Source organism: Carcharodon carcharias, chromosome 4 (genome assembly GCF_017639515.1).
Source record: "Carcharodon carcharias isolate sCarCar2 chromosome 4, sCarCar2.pri, whole genome shotgun sequence".
Lineage (NCBI taxonomy): Eukaryota > Metazoa > Chordata > Chondrichthyes > Lamniformes > Lamnidae > Carcharodon > Carcharodon carcharias.
The window spans coordinates 124,231,432-124,254,022 of NC_054470.1; the positions used below are offsets into that span (position 1 = coordinate 124,231,432).

General features: G+C 43.0%; 1 protein-coding gene across 2 annotated transcripts in view; it reads right to left on the reverse strand.

Annotated features, from left to right (window-relative positions):
• The window catches only part of fer (fer (fps/fes related) tyrosine kinase), a 416,238-nt gene that overhangs the window by 200,228 nt on the left and 193,419 nt on the right, over positions 1-22,591 (reverse strand). For both annotated transcript variants that reach the window (XM_041185738.1, XM_041185739.1), the window contains exon 11: positions 16,900-17,103. In XM_041185738.1, the coding sequence (XP_041041672.1) occupies positions 16,900-17,103 (204 nt within the window). The remainder of the gene's footprint in view (positions 1-16,899; positions 17,104-22,591) is intronic.

A 22,591-nucleotide genomic window follows, 5' to 3' on the forward strand; every position in this document is an offset into this window, starting at 1 on the left:
GACAGAGAATTAATCAGGAGATAATGAGGGCATGTAAAAATTAGGGCAGTACATTAATCATGGGTGACTTTAATCTTCATGTAAATTGGGAAAAACAAATTGGCAGAGGTAGTCACAAGCAATAATTCATAGGATGTATTCGGGGCAGTTTTCTAGAACAATAAGTTGTGGGTCCAAACAGAGATCAAGCTATTTTGGATCTGGTAAAGTGTAGTGAGGCAGGTTTAAAAACTGATCTCAGAGTGAAAGATCCCCAAAGAAACAGTGACCATAACATGGTAGAATTTAGCATTCAGTTTGAGAGTGAGAAACTTGGCTCAGAAACAACTATGCTAAACTTAAATCAGGGTACTTACAAAGGAATGAGGGCAGAGTTGGCTGGAGTGGACTAGGAAAGGATTTTAGCAGAAAAGATGGTTGATGAACAATGACAGATGTTTAACAAAATAGTTAATGGCTCATAACAAAGATACATCCCAGTGAGGAAAAAAAGATTCTAGGAAGGGGATAAACCAACCATGGTTAACCAAGGAAGTTAAGGATAGTATCAAATTGAAAGAAAAAAATACAAGACGGAAAAGATTAGTAGTAAGCCAGAGGATTGAGAAAGTTTCAAAAGCCAACAAAAGATGAGCAAAATAATAATAAAGAGGGAGAAAGTAAATTTTGAGAGTAAACCAGCAAGTAATAAAAAAATGGACAGTAATAGCTTATATAAAAAAGAGATAGGCCAAAGTTAATATAGGCCCCTTAGAGAATGAGGATGGAGAAATAATTATGGGGAACCAGGAAATGGCAGAGGGGTTGAACAAATACTTTGCATCAGTCTTCAAAGTAGAAGACACTATTAACATTCCAACAACATTAAGTAATCAAGGGGAAAAAGGGGGAGAGGAAATAAATATAATAATTATCACCCATAGACGTAACCAAACACCAGGCAAAGCATTTTCACCTTACAAATTCAAAATAAAGTTTTTTCACTTAGGTTCCTGTGGAGCCAGTTGGAGGCTTACAGCAGCCTTTTGATCTCACATTGCCTCTGCTGTGCACACCCAAAATGGTTGTCACTATACCTACCTCAACCCATTGAAAGTTAATTCCCATTGTGTCAACAACCTCTGAACTAAACCTCTCTAACAATTCAACCGTTAAGTATCCGTTTTCACCCTACTTCTTGAAAGCGCTATTCAAAAAATGCAACTTTCTCTCTTACACATCAAAACTAGTACACATCAAAGCACCCACACTAGCTGGCTTTAATCCAATTAATACACAGACTAAACCTCTACTTTCGAAGAAAAATATTTTTCAAAACATTGCATATATTAATAGCTTCATGACACAGATGGAATTTAATTGTTTTTTTTAATTCATTCACAGATGTGGGTTTCACTGGCTGGGCGACATTTATTGTTCATCCCTAGTTACTCTTGAGAAGGTGATGGTGAGCTGCCTTCTTGAACCGCTTGCAGTCCATGTGGTGTAGGTACACTCACAGTGCTGTTAAGAAGGGAGTCCCAGGATTTTGACCCAGCGACAGTGAAGGAACGGTGATATATTTCCAAGTCAGGATGGTGAGTGACTTGGAGGGGAGTCTCCAGGTGGTGGTGTTCCCATCTATCTGCTGCCTTTGTCCTTCTAGGTGGTAGTGGTCGTGGGTTTGGAAGGTGCTGTATAAGGAGCCTTGGTGAATGCCTGCAGTACATCTTGTGGATGGTATACGCTGCTGCTACTGCGCTTCGATGGTGGAGGGAGTGAATATTTGTTGATGTGGTGCAAATCAAGCAAATTGCTTTGTCCTGGACGGTGTCTAGCTTTTTCAGTGTTGATGGAGATGCGCTCATCCAGGCAAGTGGGGAGTATTCCATCACACTCCTGACTTGTGCCTTGTAGATGGTGGACAGGCTTTGGGGAATCAGGAGGTGAGTTGCCTGTCGCACAATTCCTAGCCTCTGGCCTGCTCTTGTAGCCACAGTATTTATATGGCTAGTCCAGTTCAGTTTCTGGTCAATGGTAACCCCCAGGATGTTGATAGTGGGGGATTCGTTGATGGAAATGCCATTGAACATCAAGGGGCGATGGTTCGATTCTCTCTTGTTGGAGTTGGTCATTGCCTGCCACTTTTAAGCCAAGCCTGGATATTTTCCAGGCCTTGCTGTATTTGGGTATGGACTGTTTCAGTACCTGAGTCGTCACGAATGGTGCTGAACATTGTGCAATCATCAGCGAACATCCCCACTTCTGACCTAATGAAGGAAGAAAGGTCATTGATGATGCAGTTGAAGATGGTTGGGCCTTGGACACTACCCTGAGGAACTCCTGTAGTGATGTCCCGGAGCTGAGATAACTGACCTTCAACAACCACAACCATCTTTCTTTGTGCTAGGTATGACCCCAACCAGTGGAGAGCTTTCCCCGATTCCCATTGACTCCAGATTTGTTTGGGCTCTTTGATGCCACACTTGGTCAAATGCTGCCTTGTTGTCAAGGGCAGTCACTCTCACCTCACCTCGGGAGTGCAGCTCTTTTGTCCTTGTTTGAACCAAGACTGGAATGAGGTCAGGAGCTGAGTGACCCCGGTGGAACCCAAACTGGACACCAGTGAGCAGGTTATTGCTAAGCAAGTGCTGGTTAATAGCACTGTTAATGACCCCTTCCATTACTTTACTGATGGGGTCGAGAGTAGACTGATGGGGCGGTAATTGGCCAGGTTGAATTTGTCCTGCTTTTTGTGTACAGGACATACCTGGGCAATTTTCCACATAGCCGCGTAGATGCCAGTGTTGTAGCTGTACTGGAACAGCTTGGCTAGGGGAGCGACAAGTTCTGGAGCAGAAGTCTTCAGTACGATTGCCAGAATGTTGTCAGGGCCCATAACCTTTGTGGTATCCAAGTGCCTTCAGCCGTTTCTTGCTATCACGTGGAGTGAATTGAATTGGCTGAAGACTGGCATCTGTGATGCTGGGAACCTCCGGAGGAGGCTGAAATGGATCATCTACTCGGTACTTCTGGCTGAAGATTGTAACAAACCGCTACAAAGACACAAAAACGGAATGCGGGAAAATGTGAGGTTATGCACATTGGCAGGAAGAATAGAGGAGCTGAATATTATTTAAATGGAGAAAGACTAGAGAGAGCTGCAGTACAGAGGGATTTGGGGGTCCTCATGCCTGAATCACAAAAAGCTAGCATACAAGTTCAGCAGCTTATAGGGAAGGCAAATGAAATGTTGGCCTTTATTTCAAAGGGAATGGAGTATAAAAATAGGGAAGTCTTGCTAAAACTATACAAGGCACTAGTTAGACCACACCTAGAATACTGTGAACAGTTTTAGTCTGCTTATCTAAGGAAAGATATACAGGCATTGGAGGTAGTCCAGAGATGGTTCACTGGGTTGATCCTGGGTAAGGAGTGATTTTCTTATGAGGAGAGGTTGAGTAGGTTGGGCCTGTACTCAATGGAGTTTAGAAGAATGAGAGGTGACCTTATTGAAACATATACGATTCTTAGGGGGCTTGATAGGGTAGATGCCCTGGGTTGTTTCCCTTTGTGGGAGAGTCTAGGACTAGAGGGCATAATCTCAGAGTAAGGGGTCACCCATATAAGACAGAGGTGAGGAGGAATTTCTTCTCTCATAGGGTAGCGAATCTATGGAATTCTTTACCGCAGAAAGCTGTAGAGGCTGGGTCATTAAGTATATTCAAGGCTGAGATAGACAGATTTTTAATCAGGGGATCGTGGGTTATGGGGAAAAGGCAGGGAAGTGGAATTGGGTATTATCAGATCAGCCATGATCTCATTGAATGGTGCAGCAGATTCGATGGGCTGAATGGCCTACTTCTGTTCCTACATCTTATGGTCTTATGTGAATAGATTGCTAGCTTGACAAATGGGAACAATAAAAGCAGCAAATAACATACACTGCAGGAAATCCACAACTCATTTCAGACGTTCTATAATAGCACTGCACTGCTCAAATATATTTAGTAGGATTATAATACAATTTCTTACAGTTTAGTGATTTTCTTATGAGGAGAGGTTGAGTAGGTTGGGCCTGTAATCAATGGAGTTTAGAAGAATGAGAGGTGACCTTATTGAAACATATACGATTCTTAGGGGGCTTGATAGGGTAGATGCCCTGGGTTGTTTCCCTTTGTGGGAGAGTCTAGGACTAGAGGGCATAATCTCAGAGTAAGGGGTCACCCATATAAGACAGAGGTGAGGAGGAATTTCTTCTCTCATAGGGTAGCGAATCTATGGAATTCTTTACCGCAGAAAGCTGTAGAGGCTGGGTCATTAAGTATATTCAAGGCTGAGATAGACAGATTTTTAATCAGGGGATCGAGGGTTATGGGGAAAAGGCAGGGAAGTGGAATTGGGTATTATCAGATCAGCCATGATCTCATTGAATGGTGCAGCAGATTCGATGGGCTGAATGGCCTACTTCTGTTCCTACATCTTATGGTCTTATGTGAATAGATTGCTAGCTTGACAAATGGGAACAATAAAAGCAGCAAATAACATACACTGCAGGAAATCCACAACTCATTTCAGACGTTCTATAATAGCACTGCACTGCTCAAATATATTTAGTAGGATTATAATACAATTTCTTACAGTAACCTTATATTATAGTTTATTCAGAAAACAAATGCTTACATTTTATGAAGTCACCACAATTTTAGATGCAGTACTTAAGATGAAAAAACATTGCTATATTTGACACTTGTGCATATTCTGTGGACAGTATACTGCTGGGTAGCAGGTGAAGGTAATTTACCTAAAAAAACTTAGAACTCAATTGATCAAAAGTGGAAAAAGCCATAAACACTTCCTGCGAGGTGATCCAATAGCACTGTGCATTGGAATTCCAAAACTCAGAATAATAAAATAAAAGGAGTCACAAGTGACCTCCAATTCTCAGTCATGATGTGCAAAAATGGCACTGAAAAGAAACTATGCAGCTTCCCTTGGTGGGAGAAAGAAAAGCAAAAATAGGTATCGTTACCTGAGTCATATGCAAATTGGCATAGGACAAATCAGATTAGGGAGATGAATGTGTGGCTCAAAATCTGGTGTGGGAAAAGTGGGTTCCGGATCTTGGGGCACAGGGGAAAGTGGGATCTGTACCTTTGGGACAGCCTACACCTAAATCATGCTGGGACAAGTGGTCTTGCGAGCCACAGAACTAGGGAAGTAGAGAGGGTTTTGAACTAAATAGTGGGGGCAAGGGATTAAATAAGGGAAGGTGTGGTAAACCAACGAGCAGAGAAAAGACAAAACAGAAAGGTATTATTCTGGGAAATGAAAAAAAGACTGTGACAGGAAGGGATAGACAGTGCAAATATAACAGTAAATCAACAGATGAAACTAGTGGTTATAAAAAGGATTAAACTAAAAGATCTGAATCTGAATGTACGTAGCACTCAAAAACAAAACAGATAAACTGATAGCGCACATAGAAATAAATACTTACAATTTGATAGCCATTACGGAGACATGGGTGCAGGATTGACACCTGAATATTGAAGGGTACAGGATATTGAGGAAGGACAGGAAGCGAAAATAAGGTGAAGTGGTGGCTCTATTGGTTAATGAAGGTATTAGCCCAATAGAAAGGGATGGCCTAAGTTCAAGAAACCAGGATGTGGAAACAGTTTGGGTAAAGATGAGAAATGAAAAAGAAAAAAGTCACTTGTGGGAATTGTGTAGAGGCCCCCGAACAACAACCACATGGTAGGACTGAGCATAAAGGAAGAAACAATTGGAGCTTGTCAGAAAGGCACGGCGATAATCATGTGAGATTTTAATTTACATATAAACTGGAAAAGTCAGATGGGCAAAGATTGCCTAGGTAAGGAGTACATTGAGTACTTTTGGAATAATTTCTTAGAACAGCATGTTCTGGAGCTAACCGGAAAGCAGGCTATACTAGACCTGCTATTGTGCAATGAGTTGGAGTAATTAATGATCTCATTAACAATTTCCCAACGACAGACGTTAAACTAACTGGTCTATAGTTTCCTACTTTCTGCCTCCCCTCCTTTTTGAATAAGGGCATTATATTACCATTTTTCCAATCCACTGGAACCTTTCCGGAATCCAGGGAATTTTGGAATATTATAGCCAATGCATCCACTATCTCTACTGCCACTTCCTTTAAGACCCTGGGATGTAGGCCATCAGGTCCTGGGGACTTGTCCCCCTTTAATCCCAATAGTTTGCTCAAGGTCATCAGGCTGAGTCAGCATGGTTTCATGAAAGGGAAATTGTGTTTAACCAACTTATTGGAGTTCTTTGAGGAAGTAACATGTTCTGTGGATAAAGGGGAACTGGTGGATGTACCGTACTTAGATTTCCAGAAGGCATTTGATAAAATGCCACATCAAAGGTTAATGTGGAACATAAAAGTTCATGGAATAGGGGTAACATATTGGCATGGATATAAGATTGGCTGGCTAACAGGAAGCAAAGAGTAAGCATAAATGAGTCTTTTTCAGGTTAGCAAGATGTAACGAGTGGTGTGCCACAGGGATCAGTGCTGGGTCCTCAACTGTTTACAATTTATATAAATGACTTAGATGAAGGGGTTGAAGGGATAAGGGTCCTTCTCAGGGTGGCAGCCGGTGACTAGTGGAGTTCCTCAGGGGTCAGTGTTGGGACCACAACTTTTCACTTTATACATTAATGATCTAGATGAAGGAACTGAGGGCATTCTGGCTAAGTTTGCAGATGATACAAAGGTAGGTGGAGGGACAGGTAGTATTGAGGAGGAGGGGAGGCTGCAGAAAGATTTGGACAGGTTAGGAAAATGGGCAAAGAAATGGCAGATGGAATGCAACGTGGGCAAGTGTGAGGTCATGCACTTTGGTAGAAAGGATAGAGGCATAGACTATTTTCTAAATGGGGAGAGAATTCAGAAGTCTGGAGTGCAAAGGGACTTGGGAGTCCTAGTCCAGGATTCTCTTAAGGTTAACTTGCAGGTTGAGTCGGTAGTTAGGAAGGGAAATGAAATGTTGGCATTTATTTTGAGAGGACTAGAATATAAAAGCAGGAATGTGCTGCTGAGGCTTTATAAGGCTCTGGTCAGACCACATTTAGAACATTGTGGGCAACTTTGGGCCCCGTATCTCAGGAAAGATGTGCTGGCCCTGGAGAGGGTCCAGAGGAGGTTCACGAGAATGATCTCAGGAATGAAAGGCTTAACATATGGGGAACGTTTGAGGACTTTGGGTCTATACTCAATGGAGTTTAGAAGGATATGGGGGGATCTGACTGAAACTTACAGAATACTGAAAGGCCTGGATAGAGTGGACGTGGAGAAGATGTTTCCATTAGTAGGAGAGGCTAGGACCCGAGGGCACAGCCTCAGAGTAAAGGGAAGACCTTTTAGAACAGAGATGAGGAGAAACTTCTTTAGCCAGAGAGTGGTGAACCTATGGCTGTGGAGGCCAGGTCATTGAGTGTATTTAAGACCGAGATAGATAGGTTCTTGATTGGTAAGGGGATCAAAGATTACGGGGAGAAGGCAGGAGACTGAGAAACTTATCAGCCATGATTGAATGGCGGAGCAGACTCGATGGGCCAAATGGCCTAACTTCTGCTCCTATGTCTTATGGTCTTGTGGGATGGAAGGGAAGCTAACACGCCTGTACTTTCCCGCTTTCTGTTTCCCTCTCTTTTTGAATAATGGAATAAACTTCCAACCTAATCGGACCTTCCCAAAATCTAGGGAGTTCTGGAAAATTAAAACCAATGCATCGACTATCTCACCAGCCACTCCTTTTAAGACCCAAATTTGCTGATGACACAAAGATAGGTAGGAAAGTAAGTTGTGAAGAGGACATAAGGGGGCTACAAAAACATATAGATGGGTTAAGTGATAGACAAAGGTCTGGCAAATGGAGTATAATGTGGAAAAATGTGAAATTGTCCGTTTTAGCAGAAAGATTAAGAGAGAAGCATATTATCTAAATGGTGAGAAATTACAGAGCTCTGAGGTGCAGAGGGATCTGGGTGTCCTAGTGCATGAATCACAAAAGGCTCATATGCAGGTACATTAAGTAATTAGGAAAGCTAGTAGAATGTTATCTTTTATTGAGAGGGGAATTGAATACAAAAGTTGGGAGGTTATGCTTCAGTTGTATAGGGCACTCGTGAGACCACATTTAGAGTACCGTGTACAGTATTGATCACCTTATTTAAGGAAGGATGTAAATGCATTGAAAGCAGTTCAGAGAAGCTTTACCAGGCTAATACCTAGAATGGGTGGATTGTCTCATGAGGAAAGGTTGGACAGACTAGATTTGTATTCGTTGGAGTTTAGAAGAGGAAGAGGTAACTTGACTGAAACATATAAGATCCTGAGGGGTCTTGAAAGGGTGGACGCGGAGATAATGTTTCCTCTTGTGGAAGAATCTTGAACTAGGGATCACTGTTTAAAAATAAGGGGTCGCCCATTTAAAACAGGGATGAGGCGAAATTCTTTTTCAGTCAGGGATCGTGCATCTTTGGAACACTCTCTTCCTGAAAATGTGGTGGAAGCAGAGTCTTTGAATTTCTTTAAGGCCAAGGTGGGTAGGTGCTTGGTAAGCAAGGAGGTGATAGGTTATTAGGGGTGGGTGGGATGCAGATTTCAGGTTACTATCAGGTCAGCCAAGATCTTGTTAAATGGCGGAGCAGGCTCGAGAGGCTGAATGGCCTACTCCTGCTCCTTCTTCATATGTTCGTATCCAAAAACTTCCACCATGCTGTTTCTGTCCTCCCTTGTGCTGTCTATGAAGATTCCTGTGAGGAGAGGGGGAGAGGGTGGCTATGAAGGGGAAGCGCCAGAGAGGATGCAGACTCTCAATGGAAGTACAATAAGTTTACCAAAACACACAACTTTTTTGTTCTTGTTTTTTTTTAAGAAAATTTAAATCTCTTAGTTACAAAAGTAAAAAACAAGAACTATTCATTAGCTAATCCCGAGTAAATAAAATCAGTAAGCTACAAGTAGAACTAGCCTGGAGAACTTTATAGAGCACTGTTGATATACAGTATACCAACAGACCATCCCTTTTTGGACAAGGGACAATACAGCAACCCCAATTTGGACTGAGAGCATGGATCGGGTGAGCAGACAGGTCAGGTGGGGCACTGGCAAGCCGCGACCCAATCACAACAGTATCAAGTCCAAGCAATTTTAACCCCCTAGCCTCATTGACCTGCCACCGGTCAGCTGCCCACCTGAAATCTTTGATTTTGCATTAAAATGGATTTCTCTGCTCTCCTTTTAACATGTACAAAAAAAAATGATCTTAGACGATATTAATCAGATAAAAATTGTGCAACAAACAGTCTAGCAATCTACAGTATCAGCTATTTACAGTTAGATTGACAAGTGGCAATAAACATGTTCCAAGAAATTATCATGTGAAGAAGAGCAAGTCCAGTATTTCTTTTCAAGATATCAATAGTGTTCCTCTATCAACAACTTTAGGGTGTGGAGCAAAGGGGCAAGGACTGTCACTTCTCAAAAGCTGAACTAGACTAGCCATGTCATTACTGTGCCTACTGGAATAGGGCAGAGTTTTGTTGTCAGTGACAAATGTTTCACCTCCTTTCCCCTCAAAAGTCTCTTTACAATCAATCGTTGTGCAGACAGCAGGAGGTTTCTGTGCCAATTTAGCTGAACTTAGCTATATCATCATTAAGTGCGCTGTAAGTAACTTCAGCTCCCTGTATTATTAAAGTCAAAGAGTCAGCTTGCAAACATACTCCTCATGGTATCTGGTGATTCTAGCCACAAAGTATAGGTGCATTACAGAGACGAACAGAACTATGGAGTAAGGATAATGAGGGACTTCAATAATCCTAACATAATTTTGGATAAAATACTATAAAGTGCAGAGAGGGAGAAGAGTTTCTGGAATTGTGTTCAGAAGAATTTTCATGACCAGTAGGTTTCCAATCCAACGAAGGAGGAGGCATTGATCCTGGGCAATAAGGTGGGTCAAGAGGGTCAAGAGTCAGTCAGGGAACATATAGCGAACAGTGATCACAGTATCATAAGATTTAGGTTGGCTATGGAAATGGACAAGGAGCAATCTTAATTTGAAGTAAAAAATACTTAGGGCGGAATTTTCTGTTTTGCAAGACTAAGTGCGGTGGCGGGCAGGAAAATCAGCATGCATGATTCTTGCTGGACAGCGGGGCAGATTTTCATGCCCAATATTTCATCTTTCAGATTATTCATTATGCATTCACGAGGAGCACGTTGAATTTCCAGCAAGCAGCGACTCATTTGCTTCACCGTCACCTCACAGGCTTCGATGTCTGGGTGCCAAATTTAAGTGGCACCCGGACAGTCATTCACACACTGCAGGCCTGGACTTCTGCATCACATATATAAAAAAGGTCAAGAAGGCGGCACTAACCCGAGCCCCACAGTTCAGTGATGCCGCCCTGGATATTCTCCTCCAGGCAGTCGAGGAAAAGCGGGACGTCTCCTGTTAAGCGATGGGAGCAGGAGGCCAACCCGTCTGACCACGGCAGCCTGGGAGGAGGTTGGCAGGGAGGTGAACGCCCATGGGGTCCAAAGAAGGACTACCATGCAATGCAGGAAATGAATGAATGATTTCATCCGTTCCACCTGGGTAAGTCAAACTTCTATTCACTGCAAACTCACACTCTCATAAGGGCATCAGGCAGTCTAAAAGTTAGAGTCCACAGGGATGTCACAAAAGAACAGCAGATGGAACATTGGCACTCAATATGTCAGAGCCACTTAACGCTTATCATCTCATGCAGGACCCTGCACAAAGCGGTCTTAATCCCTCACTGGGAAGAGCTCAGTGCACACAGCAGGCATGCAAGCTTCTGAACTGCTCTTTCATTGAGTGTTCACACTCAATCCATCTGTCTTTATGCAGGGCAAGATGGACCACAACAGCAGGGAGAGAGACAAGACCAGAGGTGGGACCCCAGAGTTCAGGAACCTCAACCGCATTCGAGCAGCAGACTGCAGAGCTGGCAGGCCAGGATACTGACATGACCATGCCTGCATGGAAGGCAAGGTTGGCCTCCTCCAACTGCCCAATGACAAAGCATCCATTATGCATCGGCAGCATGCAGACAATGCTGTTGAGTGATGTGTGAAGTTTGAACCAGCCTAGTTAATCACTAATTCTCTCTTCTCTCCATTCCAGATACCAGCAATAAGAGGAAGCCCCAGCCAACCTCAGATGAGGAGGAAGAATAGGGTCCCGCACCTGTAGAGCTGTCACTGCATTCATCTGTACCCTCCATCAGCACATTACACCCACGTCAATGGGCCCTAGGTGTGTAGGCTCGGGTTCACAGTCTGGTGATCACCTCACTGACAAGGGTCCACAGCAAGCAGGCGCAGTGACAGTGGGAATCTCTGGCACTGGGAAGACTGCTAGAGACCAGGCCCCTGCAGAGTCCATGTCCAATGACGAGCCTCTGGAAGTAGCCCTAGGACAAATGTTGAAGATGCAAAGACAGGCAGGGAACATCCAGCAGAGTTGTCAGAGGCCATCAATAGAATGGGACGGGGGATGAAGAAGTCCATCCAACTTCTTTCTGGTGTTGCGGCTCCAGCATGCGAATGCATCAAAGTCTCCATAGGAAGGGTGGTGGCTGCCGTGCAGACCCAAGTCCAGAAGAATGCAAGTTTCTGCCGGATTTGCACTTGGAGCCACCCCCCATCCTTGTAGCCATGGACGGGATCCAGCAGTGGCTAGGCAAGAGGGGGACAGGTCATCTTGACCTTCCTCCAGGCACCCCTTTCTTTTCAAGGAGTCATTGGGCGCTCACAGGGAGGTGCAGTGCCAGCCAGGCATCCTGGGGGCATCCAACCAGGACACTTTAAGGGTGTACTGTTGCTCCAACTTCCCTCTTCCAGTGACCCCACCTCCTCCAACAGGTCAGGCCAAGGCAAGAGACCCCTCGCAGGCCGGAGACCTCAAGGGCTCGGGCCTCCAGAGGATGCCTGCTAAAGTCATCTTAGGCAACAGGGCATGGCAGTCTGCAAGCTGCCTTCACCTCTACTTCAGATGTCGGAGCTGCACCTAGACATATTGGTCGGGTTCAAAAAATGAAAAAGTATTAAATGCACACAGGTGGCGCAGGTGTACATTTATTTTACATACTTGGCACTTTCATAAATATATTGTCATTTATTCTTTCTCTAAGTCTCATGGATTCAATGGATATGCAAGTGACGCAACATTCAGCATGCATTCAAGGGTCAAACATGGTTCCCCTCACTCCCAAACCCCACCAAAAGCTCCCATCTGGAACTTCAGTTGCATTGATTCCCACGCGATCTCACCACAGAGAGTAGCCTATATTTCCACATCTGTGCCATCAGCAAAGGCACATAATATGTGACCATGTCAGCCTTAAATCCCAGGCAGACATCATTTGGGCGAGGGAGAGTCACTCATCAGGCTTGTTAATGATGCTGCTGCTGTCACCCTTTCCAGGTAAAGGATATCTGGGAGGACCAGAGAAGGGTGTTCCTTCCATTCATACACGAATGTGAATGGAGACAATGCTCTTTGAGCAAGGCAATGAGAGCCATGTGCAAAAGCTTCATGCTGACACTTGTCCACTTGGCTCCACTACCCTCAGAACTCTATAAAGAGACCACTGCCTCAGCAGCATGGAATACCAATTGCATGGCCCCTTATCAGCCATAGCTATTCACCCAGGAGGATTGAGGTGGTGGCTTGCCACCGCCAGCCATGTCCCTTGTAGGCATCCACCTCTCATGCTCCCTTCATCCCTGTCTCTGACTACAGCCAATGGCAAGTAGCTCACACTGAGCGGCAGCACCAGACCTTGCTGGGGTCTCGATGTTCTGAGACCCATGATTCTGAAACAAACCTGCTGCTGTGTGGGCTTCACCACTGAAGAGATTCACAATAGAGCATTGTTCTCATACAGTTTCCTCATGATGATTAGGGTGACCTTGCTGCCCTTAAACTCCACCCATCCTCCTCTCACTTCGACGCATCACAGTTTTACGTCGAGTGCGTTGTCATGCACCATTTCTCCAGCAGCATATCACTAATCCATCTGCACACGCCTTTCCTCCCCTTGCAGCCCACACCCATTACCGTCCCCATGCACACCCTGACCCTGCCCACCCCCATTATCCATGCTAGCTTTCTTGTGCCTCCTCATGACCCACACAATGGCAACTACACCTGCCAGACACACCCTGAACCTCCCACCCTACAGCATCCCACATTCCCCTCTGACTGTCACTGTCCCATCCTACCACCAGTACCCTGAGTTCTCCCCACAGGACCCCACCATTGACACCACAAACCCAGCCCTCTAAGACACTCCCACCCTCACCTCACCCATCTTTCCTGGACACACTTTCACCCCACTTCCAGCCTTTGCCTGCTTCCCCTGCCCAGCCCCCAGTCCACCATTTTATGCCGCTTCACCTGCACACGTTTCCAGCCATGGCACAGCTTTGGCTACTAGTGCCTGGGAGCGGTCCCCAAGAATGTGAAAGCAGAATCAACTGACCTGAAAGTTCAGGAAGAAGGAAACCTTGCCAGGTGCATGCCACTTACGTACAGTTGTTAAACGTAACATTCTAAGTTCCCACTGGCGGGGCACTCAATTTGGAGGGGGAAGTAAGATTTCAGTCTGTTGGCCTTTTAATGAACATTCATGATATACAAATGGGTTCCCAATGTAGTTCTGTGGGACACTCGAACTGCCTTTAAACCACCATGAAAGTCAGGAGAACAAGATTCCAAACTAATTTCCCAACATCAGGAAACTGATTTTTGACTTCCTACAAAATTTTGCTCCTTGCTCGCCACGATTCCCACTACTGGGAGGAGAGGAAAGTCCCGCCTTTAATTGGAAAAGGGTCAATTTCAATTTTTGAGAGCTGATCTAACCCAGATAATTTGGAAAGAAAGGTTAGCAGACAAAATGTAATGTAACAAAGGGCTGCTTCTAAACCAGAGATGATTCGGATACTATCGAGGTACATTCTTAAGAGGAGGAAAGGTGGGGCAAATAAAGCCAGAGCTCCCTGGATTACAAAAAGGATGGGAGGGCAGGATGAAGCACTAAAAAGATGCATACAACAGATGTCAGTTTGACAACACAAGTGAAATGCAAACTGAACATGGAAATATATAGTTGATATCTCAAATTTAGTGCTTCTTGTACCTCTGTCTGTTTGAATATAGAAACTTCAGAGGGGAAGCGAAAAGAAAGGCAAAGAGAGAGAATGAGAAAAGAATAGCAGTTAACATAAGCAGGAATCCAAAAGTCTTCTATAGGCTTCTCCGTAGCAAATGGGTCATAAATGAGGGGTCGGACTGATTAGGGATCAAAAATTGAACCTATGCCTGGAGGCAGAGGGCATGCTTGAGGTACAAAACAAGTACAGTAAACTGAGTGTTATCCGGCACTCTATCAACTGGAATTCTCCAATAAATGGAATTTCTGATGTTCCCCTAATACGAATCATCACTTAACCAGCCAGAAACAATTACTGAAGTTACCTAGAACCAATACCTGTAGGCTGTGTTATTTTATACTTCAATTTATGCTTTAATTCACTGCTGAAGATTAGAAGTAAAAAGAATACTGTTCTTTAATTCCTGAGTGCTTGCATACTAGTTCATATGACAAATATTGTACTATGTTCCTTTGGTAATTGGAACTCTCCGTTAACCAGCATTTTTGATAAACCGGCACCACCCATTCCCCGTGCATGCCCAATAATAAAGATTTTACTGCACTTTGCATCCATGTTTACCAAAGATGATAATGCTGCTCTAGTCATAGTGAATGTGGAGGTAGCTGGATGGACTAAATATTGATAAAGAAGAGGAATTAAAAGACTGGCTATCACTGACAAGTTTCCTGGCTGAATCAGGTAAACCGGAGGATTCTGAGGAAAGTAAGGGTGGAAATTGCAGAGGTACTGGCCATTGTCTTCCAATCCTCCATAGAAACGGATGATCCCAGAGCACTGGTGAATAGCAAATGCTACACCCTTATTCAAAAAAGGTGCAAGGATAGTCTCAGCAACTACAATAGTTTAACCTCAGTGGTGGAAAGACTTTTAGAAACTATAATCCACAACCAAATGAGCAGTCACTTGGACAAGTGTAGATTCATTAATGAAAGTCAACACAGATTTGTTAAAGGAAAATTGTGCTTAAGCAACTTGATTGAGCTTTTGATGAGGTAACAGAGAATATTAATGAGGGTAATGCAATTGATGTGCTATACATAGACTTCCAAAATGCATTTAAGTAAATGCCACATAATAGGCTTGCCAGAAAAGTTGGAACAAAAGCAGCAGTGACATGGATATGAAGTTGGCTGAGTGACAGGAAACAGAGAGCAGTGAATTTATGTTTCCTCAGACTATAGGAAGGTATACACTGGGATGTGCCTTGGGATTGGTATTAAGACCACTGCTTTTCAAGATATATATTAATGATTTACACTTGGATGCATGGGGCACAATTTCAAAATTTGAAGATGACACAAAACTTGGATGCATTGTGAACGGAGAGAAAAACGATGAAAAACCTAAAGAGGCTGGTGGAATGGGCGGGGGGCACGACAAATTAAATTTAAAGCAGGGATGTGTGAAGTATACATTTTGATAGGAATAACAGAGGCACAATATAAACTGAAGGGTACAAGTCCAAAGTGGGTGCAGGAACAGAGGTTGCTAGGGATATATGCTCACAAATCACTGGAGATGGCAAGACAGTTTGAGAAAGCTGTTAATAAGGCATATGAGATCATAGGTTTTATAAACAGAGGAATAGAGTACAAAAGCAAGGAAGTTATGATAAGCGATTATAAAACACTAGTTCGGTCTCAACTGGAGTGTTGTGCCCAATTCTGGGCGCCAAATTTTAAGATGGATGTAAAAGCTTCAGAGAGGGTACAGAAAAAAGAATTGTTATAGGGATGAGGGACTTCAATTATGTGGATAGATTGAAGGAGCTGGGGCGGCTCTCCTTGAAGAAGGGAATGTTGAGGGGAGATTTGATAAAGGTGTTCTAAGATCATGTTTGACAGATTAGACAGTGAGAAATTGTTATCCATGGAAGTAGGGTCAAGAACCAGAGCTCACAGATTTAATGATTGGCAAAACAGCCAAAGGCGACATGAGGAAAACCGCTTCTATGCAGCGAGTGGTTAGCATCTGGAATGCACTGCCTAAGTGTGTGGTGGAGACAGGTGCCCCATTAACTCTTCAAGTCTAATCCAAAGTTTCAATGCAATCCTGTGAAGAAGTGGATCTTGCCGCTGGAAGTCCATTTGATTATGTTCAGAAGATTGAGTGAAGAAGACTCTGTTTGAAAAGGTCACTGGAAGACTCATCCAGAGGCGATTGAGAGAAGGGAGCTTGCTGAAATGCCGCGAGGGCTTTGGACTTGAATCTGCAAGGCCATATTTCTGCTAAGAGTGTGGTGTAATGAATAAATGTGGCATGGGGTTTTTGGTCATTTTAAAAAGTTAATAAGGAATACCTTCTCTGTATAGTTTGGTGTATCAGTTGCCTACTAAGTAGTGTTTAGTCAATGTTGATGTTAACTTGTTTGTTACAGAAAAAGTCTTAGAAAGTGGAATCTTGTTATGTGATCCTTTGCATAGGTCACTAGAAAATTCATACTTCTTTTTAAAAGTTAATTATCAGTCTTTAGGGGGATCATAATACTTAAGGCTGAAGTAGTCAAAATACCCTATTCAAATGGTGCATCATCGCATTAAAATAAAACTTTCCATCTCCAACAAAAAGTTGGTGGCGGCCGAAAGGAAATAAATGCCTTTAAAGTTGATATTTAAGGGAATAACAACTGGAATAATGAGTATACTTACATCTGCGTACTGGATGATAAAGTGTCTGCGCTGACCATCTGAGTAAACAGAAAGGACATATTCACCAGGTTTACCATGGCTTTCTCGAACCAGGAAATCGCCTTGCTGTTTCAACAGCTCCTGCGCTTCTATACGAGGAATTGCTCCATGATACCAATCTTGTTCTGCTAATGGTTTCTCACTGGTAGGCATCACATCAAAGAACTGAAAAACAATAGTTACCCAAATTTTGAAAATTGTGTAAACAATATATAGCAACACTGTTAAAGCACAAGAAAAATACAGAAGGAATACTTTAAATGGGACAGAGAATCATTATAGTTCAATTTTATCTTACCATTGAGCTGATCAGCAGCAAAAGCAGGAGATACAGCCTGTGACTGGTGGAGCAGAGGGCAGCTGGAAGGTGAACGGTGGCGCATCAGCCTGAGCAACTTGAGCAACAGCAGCGAGAGAGACTATGAGGGGAGAGGTTAGGGTGGGAACAGAGAGAAGGGGGGGAAACAAATGCAGCAGGAGATAACAGGTCAGGGGGTGGAGAGGGGCAGCATGAGTGCGGAGAGGGGCGGCGGGGGGCACCAGAGGTGACATATAATGTTCCAAGGGAGAGTGATGGAGAAGTCTGCAATATTGGCTGTAAGGTATGATTCAGTGAGCACTGTTAAGTCAAGCTGATGCTTGGCTGGCCTGAAGGAAATCAGTCATCCTTACCTGGTCTGGCCTACATGTGACACCAGACCCACAGCAATGTGATTGACTCTGAACTGCCTCCTGAGCAAGGGCAATTAAGGATGGGCAATAAATGCTGGCCTTGCCAGTGACGCTCATATGCTATGAATGAATTTTTTAAAAATACAGCACTTAGTGCCAATCTGGGACGATTCCGCCCTATATCTTTAGGATGCACAAAATCTGTTCATGACATCAAATTTTAAACAAGTTATACCATTTTAAACTACTAGTCTCAGCCTAACAATTTAAATCTATGAGTTCTGAATATGAGTCATATCCAATTCGAAATGTTAATTCTTTTTCTCTCTCCACAGATGTTGCCAGACGCAATGAGTATTTCCAGCACTTTGTTTTAATTTTAGATTTCCAGCATCTGCAGTATTTTGCTTTTTTTCAATTCCTTAGCTAAGAGGCTACATGAAGATGACAGATTATTAGCAACTCTTAGTAGTCTTGCTAGCTCTCCGTAAACTAAACTACAACCAGAGTTGAATTCTGCCATCTTGGCTTTAGATACTTGTTACACAATTATGTTTATTGTTACATTGAAACAGTGTTGGGGATTCTATAGTTAGGGGAACAGGCATTCCTGCAACTGCAGACGTTAATTCAGTATGAATTATTGTCACCCTTGTGCCAAGGTCCATTGTCAGTTGTTGTGCATCTCACGAGGAGGTTCTGAGTCTTGAAAAGTTTGACAGTAAGTGTTTGTGTGTTTATTACCAACTAGTAATTATGTACGTATATACAGTAGAATGTCTAAGTTAGGAGTTGTCTCCATGCTTGCTTCTACAGACATCTTTGTCCAGTACAAGGCTGCCCTCTACACTTGGGTCATGTGTTCCTTCACATCACACTGTGGTGGTGCTATATCCAATCCCATGTTAACCCTTTCTATGCCACACCTTTATAGTACACTTCCCCCAAGTCTTTATCCAGTGTATTTACAATGCAAACGTGTTTACTGAACAAACTTACCTTAATAATGCTACCCCTTCTCCCCTGCCAAGTCTTTGCATTTACAGGTTCAGGCTGTCTGGAGGCTTTGTAATTCTTCCAGATCTTGTCTTTATAATAGTTGGAGAAGTGGTAGGCTCTGTTGCAGTGGATAAACCTTTACGAATAGGAGGTTGTTTTGGACGCGGTCAGTCTGGCATTTGGTTGGTTGTTCTTAATCTATTTTTTCATTTTTTGGAGTTGAGCCGCTCCTTGTCAACTCCCCATCTGGTGTGATAGATAGTCAGAGGTTTATCCTGTTCTTTACAACAAGAACAAACACTCAGCACGCCTGTAGTGTGCATTCGTTTTTTTCTTCCTATATGCAGTTCGTTGTGATGCATGTGGAAGTTTACGTTTCAAAAACGGAACCTGCATTCCCACTTGTTTCACAATTTTACCCAAATCTTTGATTACTCTCTTCCCCACCACCTCCCCCCCACCCCCCGCCCTAACCTCAGGGTTGTATTTCAAGCTTATGAGTCTTATCATTCAGCTCCACAACTGCTCTATCAGTTCAGTTGTCTTTGTTTCACAGTTATCTGCAGAACTGTTATATAACTTCAACAACTTCATCTGGGCATCCAGTTCTTTTCAGGATCTTTCTTCCATGGTCACTGACCGCTCCTTAGACCCTTCCAATTCATTTGCTCGATCTTCAATCTCTTTTGTAGAATTTTCCTTATCTGCTTTCAAAGTCTGAATTTGCTCTTCCACACTGCGCATCTTATCTTTAATGAAATTCTTGAACTTTGATCTTATTTGAACAACATGAGTTTTGGTTATTAATTCTACTTTCAAGCAACTGTTCTGATGATTCAGCGATTCTATCTCCTGTTCCGGCATTTTCCACGATGCTGACCAGAGACACCTGATGCATAACGTTCATCAAATTTTAATTGACGATCCATCTTTGTTGAATTTGTTGCTGAAAGGTTATCATTCAGGTGTTTCAGGTCCTCTTTGAAGTGTTCTGCTACCTGTGAGCGACATTCCAGTGTTCTCATCGGTTCCTGTTTTTCCAAACCCAACTCATCTTTTGTATGCGAAAGTTGGTTCTCTACACCAATCAGTTTTTATCATAGGAGAGCATAATTCCTCTGCACTATCCTTCAAGCTCACTTTCTGTAATTGCACATCTGCCAATTGTTTCCAAGACTCTTCACATTCTTTTCTGAGAACTTCTTTTTTTTGCCATTCTAGGCTCTTGAATTGCATTTCAGCCATTCCATTTGTCAATGACTCAATGGTTCTCAGTAACATTGAGGTATCTGGTGTTTCTCCTTCCCGTTCCTTGGTCCTGAACTCCAAATCTACATTTTCTGATCTTGCTTCCATTGTCTTTATCCACCTGCAGTTTGGAACACTATTACCTTGCCTTCAATCATAGTCAGGTGGCTCAGCACTGTCACCTGCTATTGAAGTTTGGGTAATGTGTCGGGATTTTCAAAAAGGTTTATGTTTAAGACTTCAGGAATGTTCTCTGCGAAAGGCAGTGTGTGTCGTGTGGTTTGCTTGGGAGTTATCTATTTTCCTTTCAGAGCTTTGCTGAGGGTATTGTATCCTTTAACAGCTCTGTGCGCAACTTGAGAGTTAAAGTATTTGTCAAAGGCTTTTAATATTTCATCAAAGTTGGCTCAGGATTCATCAATGCATTGCATTCGGATTACTTCAACAAGTTCGCCAAATGAGTATAAAAATGTATTAATCTGGACTTCTTCTAATTTCCTACTAAGACCTGTTCTTCTCTAGGATGCTCAATTCTGCATTAAGTTTGACCCTTGCAAGAGCTCAAACCAGCCTGGTTAAGTAGATTTTTGATCCATGGCAGTTAAATTTTTAAAATGTGAACAGCTTTAAATGCTGTTAGGAAATCCAAGGTAGCACTGCCTTCCGCTTCTTCACAATGAGGTTTCTTGCACTTGACGGTTTTGGCAGGCATCTGTAGCAATGGCGTTTGCAATTCCTGTGCTTTAAATTTTTCAGCAGTGACTCCCAGGGTCGACTTTTTTAAGTCTTCCCTGCGGTATCAAAGTATTTCAGGTTCTGAAACTACCTACTGCCGGCTTTTGCTGGGTCTTTTAACTGCTGATTATTTTTTAATGACATTTTTTTCCGATTGGAGCAAGTTCAACGGCTACATGTTCAGCGCCTACTTGGGATTTGGGCTGTTCACAGTGCATTTTAAAGGCGCAATTCTGACTGCTACTGACCAAAAAGCTTTTTAAAACTCGTTCTGGCCAAGCACTTGCAAGTTTTAAATTTTTTCTCCAGCTTCTGAGAGATTTTGCTTTGTTCTGATAGAGGCCGCCAAGTTGTATGATGCTGTGAGTAGTTTGGTGGGTCTCACAAAGCAGTTCTGACTCTTATGTAGTTGAACAGTAAGTGTTTATTAACTACTAGTATCTATATACATATATACAGCATAAGGTCTAAGCAAGGAGCTGACTCCATGCTTACTTCTACACACATCTGTCCAGTCCAAGAATGTCCTCGAGACTCGGGTCATGTGTTCTTTTACATCACACTATGGGCAGTACTGTACTCAGTCCCTGTTACCCCTTTCTATGTCAGACTCTTATACTACAGGGTCAAGGATGTCACTGAGCTGCTGCAGAGTACTTTGAGGCAGGAGGGTCAACAGCCAGTGGTCAAGGTCCATCTTGATACCAATGACGTCTGTAGAAAGAGGGGTGAGGCCTTGCTGTTGGATTTCAGGAAGGTAACAAAGAAACTAGCTTGTAGAACGTCAAAGGCAGCTGCCTCCCAATGCCACGCCAGTGGGTATAAAAAAGAGGATAGAACAGATGAATGTGTGGCTTGAAAGAAGGTTTGTAGGGAGGGCTTAAGAATCCTGGTCATTGGGACCCATTCTAGGGGAGGTGGGACTTTATAAGCTAGGCAAATTGCATCTCAACAGGGCTGGGACAAATGTTCTTGTAGGCCAATTTAAGTGTTATTTTGGAGTTTTCAAACTAACTTAGCAGGGGGTGGGTGGGAACCAGAATGTAACAATATAGATGAAAAGCAAGGTGCACAAAGAATTGGGAGAAATAGTTAACAATAGAGTAAGAAATAATAAGGTATTAGATAGGATCAGAGTAAGAGGGAATGAAATAAGATCTAAATTAACAATGCATAGATGTGAATGAACAGAGTATGGTTAAATAAGGCTGGTGAGCTGCTGGTGCAAATACCAAAGGGCGGATGCAATCTTGTGCCAATAACAGAAACCTGGCTCTAAAAAAAGGCAGGACTGGGTACTAAATATTTCTGGATAAAAAGTGCTCAGGAAAGATACAGAAGGAAAGAAAGGGGGAGAATATTACCATGCTAGAGAGAGAGAGAGAGGTGGGGAGGGAGAGAGGGAGAGGGAGGGAGAGAGAGAAAGAGAGAGAGAGAGAGAGAGAGGGGTCAAGAAAAGAAAACAGTAGGCTAGAACTAAAAAACAATAGATATACCATTACATTCCTGGGTGTATTCTATAGGCCACCAATTAGTGGGAAGGGGAAGGATAGAGAGGAATAAATCTGCAAGGGAATTACACACGATGCAAATGTACACTTGAGTAGTAGTAGTGTAAAAGACATAGAGGAGGAAATGTTTCGAAATGTGGCCAGAAGAAAATTCTGTATCAGTATGTTTCCAGCCCAATGAGGAAGTGGGCATTGCTGGATCTGGTTCGAGGGAATGGGATGGGTCAAGTGGATCAAGTCTTAGAAGAACATTTTGGGGACAGTGATCCTAGTACCATTAGCCATTGAACAGGGCAATCAACAATCTGGCATAAAAATAATTAATTGGGGAATGGTCAATTGAAAATAGGGCAAAAATAGATCTGGTCTAGGTAAACTGGAATCAAAGAACAAAGAACAAAGAAAAGTACAGCAAAGGAACAGGCCCTTCGGCCCTCCAAGCCTGCGCCGATCATATTGCCCGTCAACTAAAACATTTTGCACTTCCG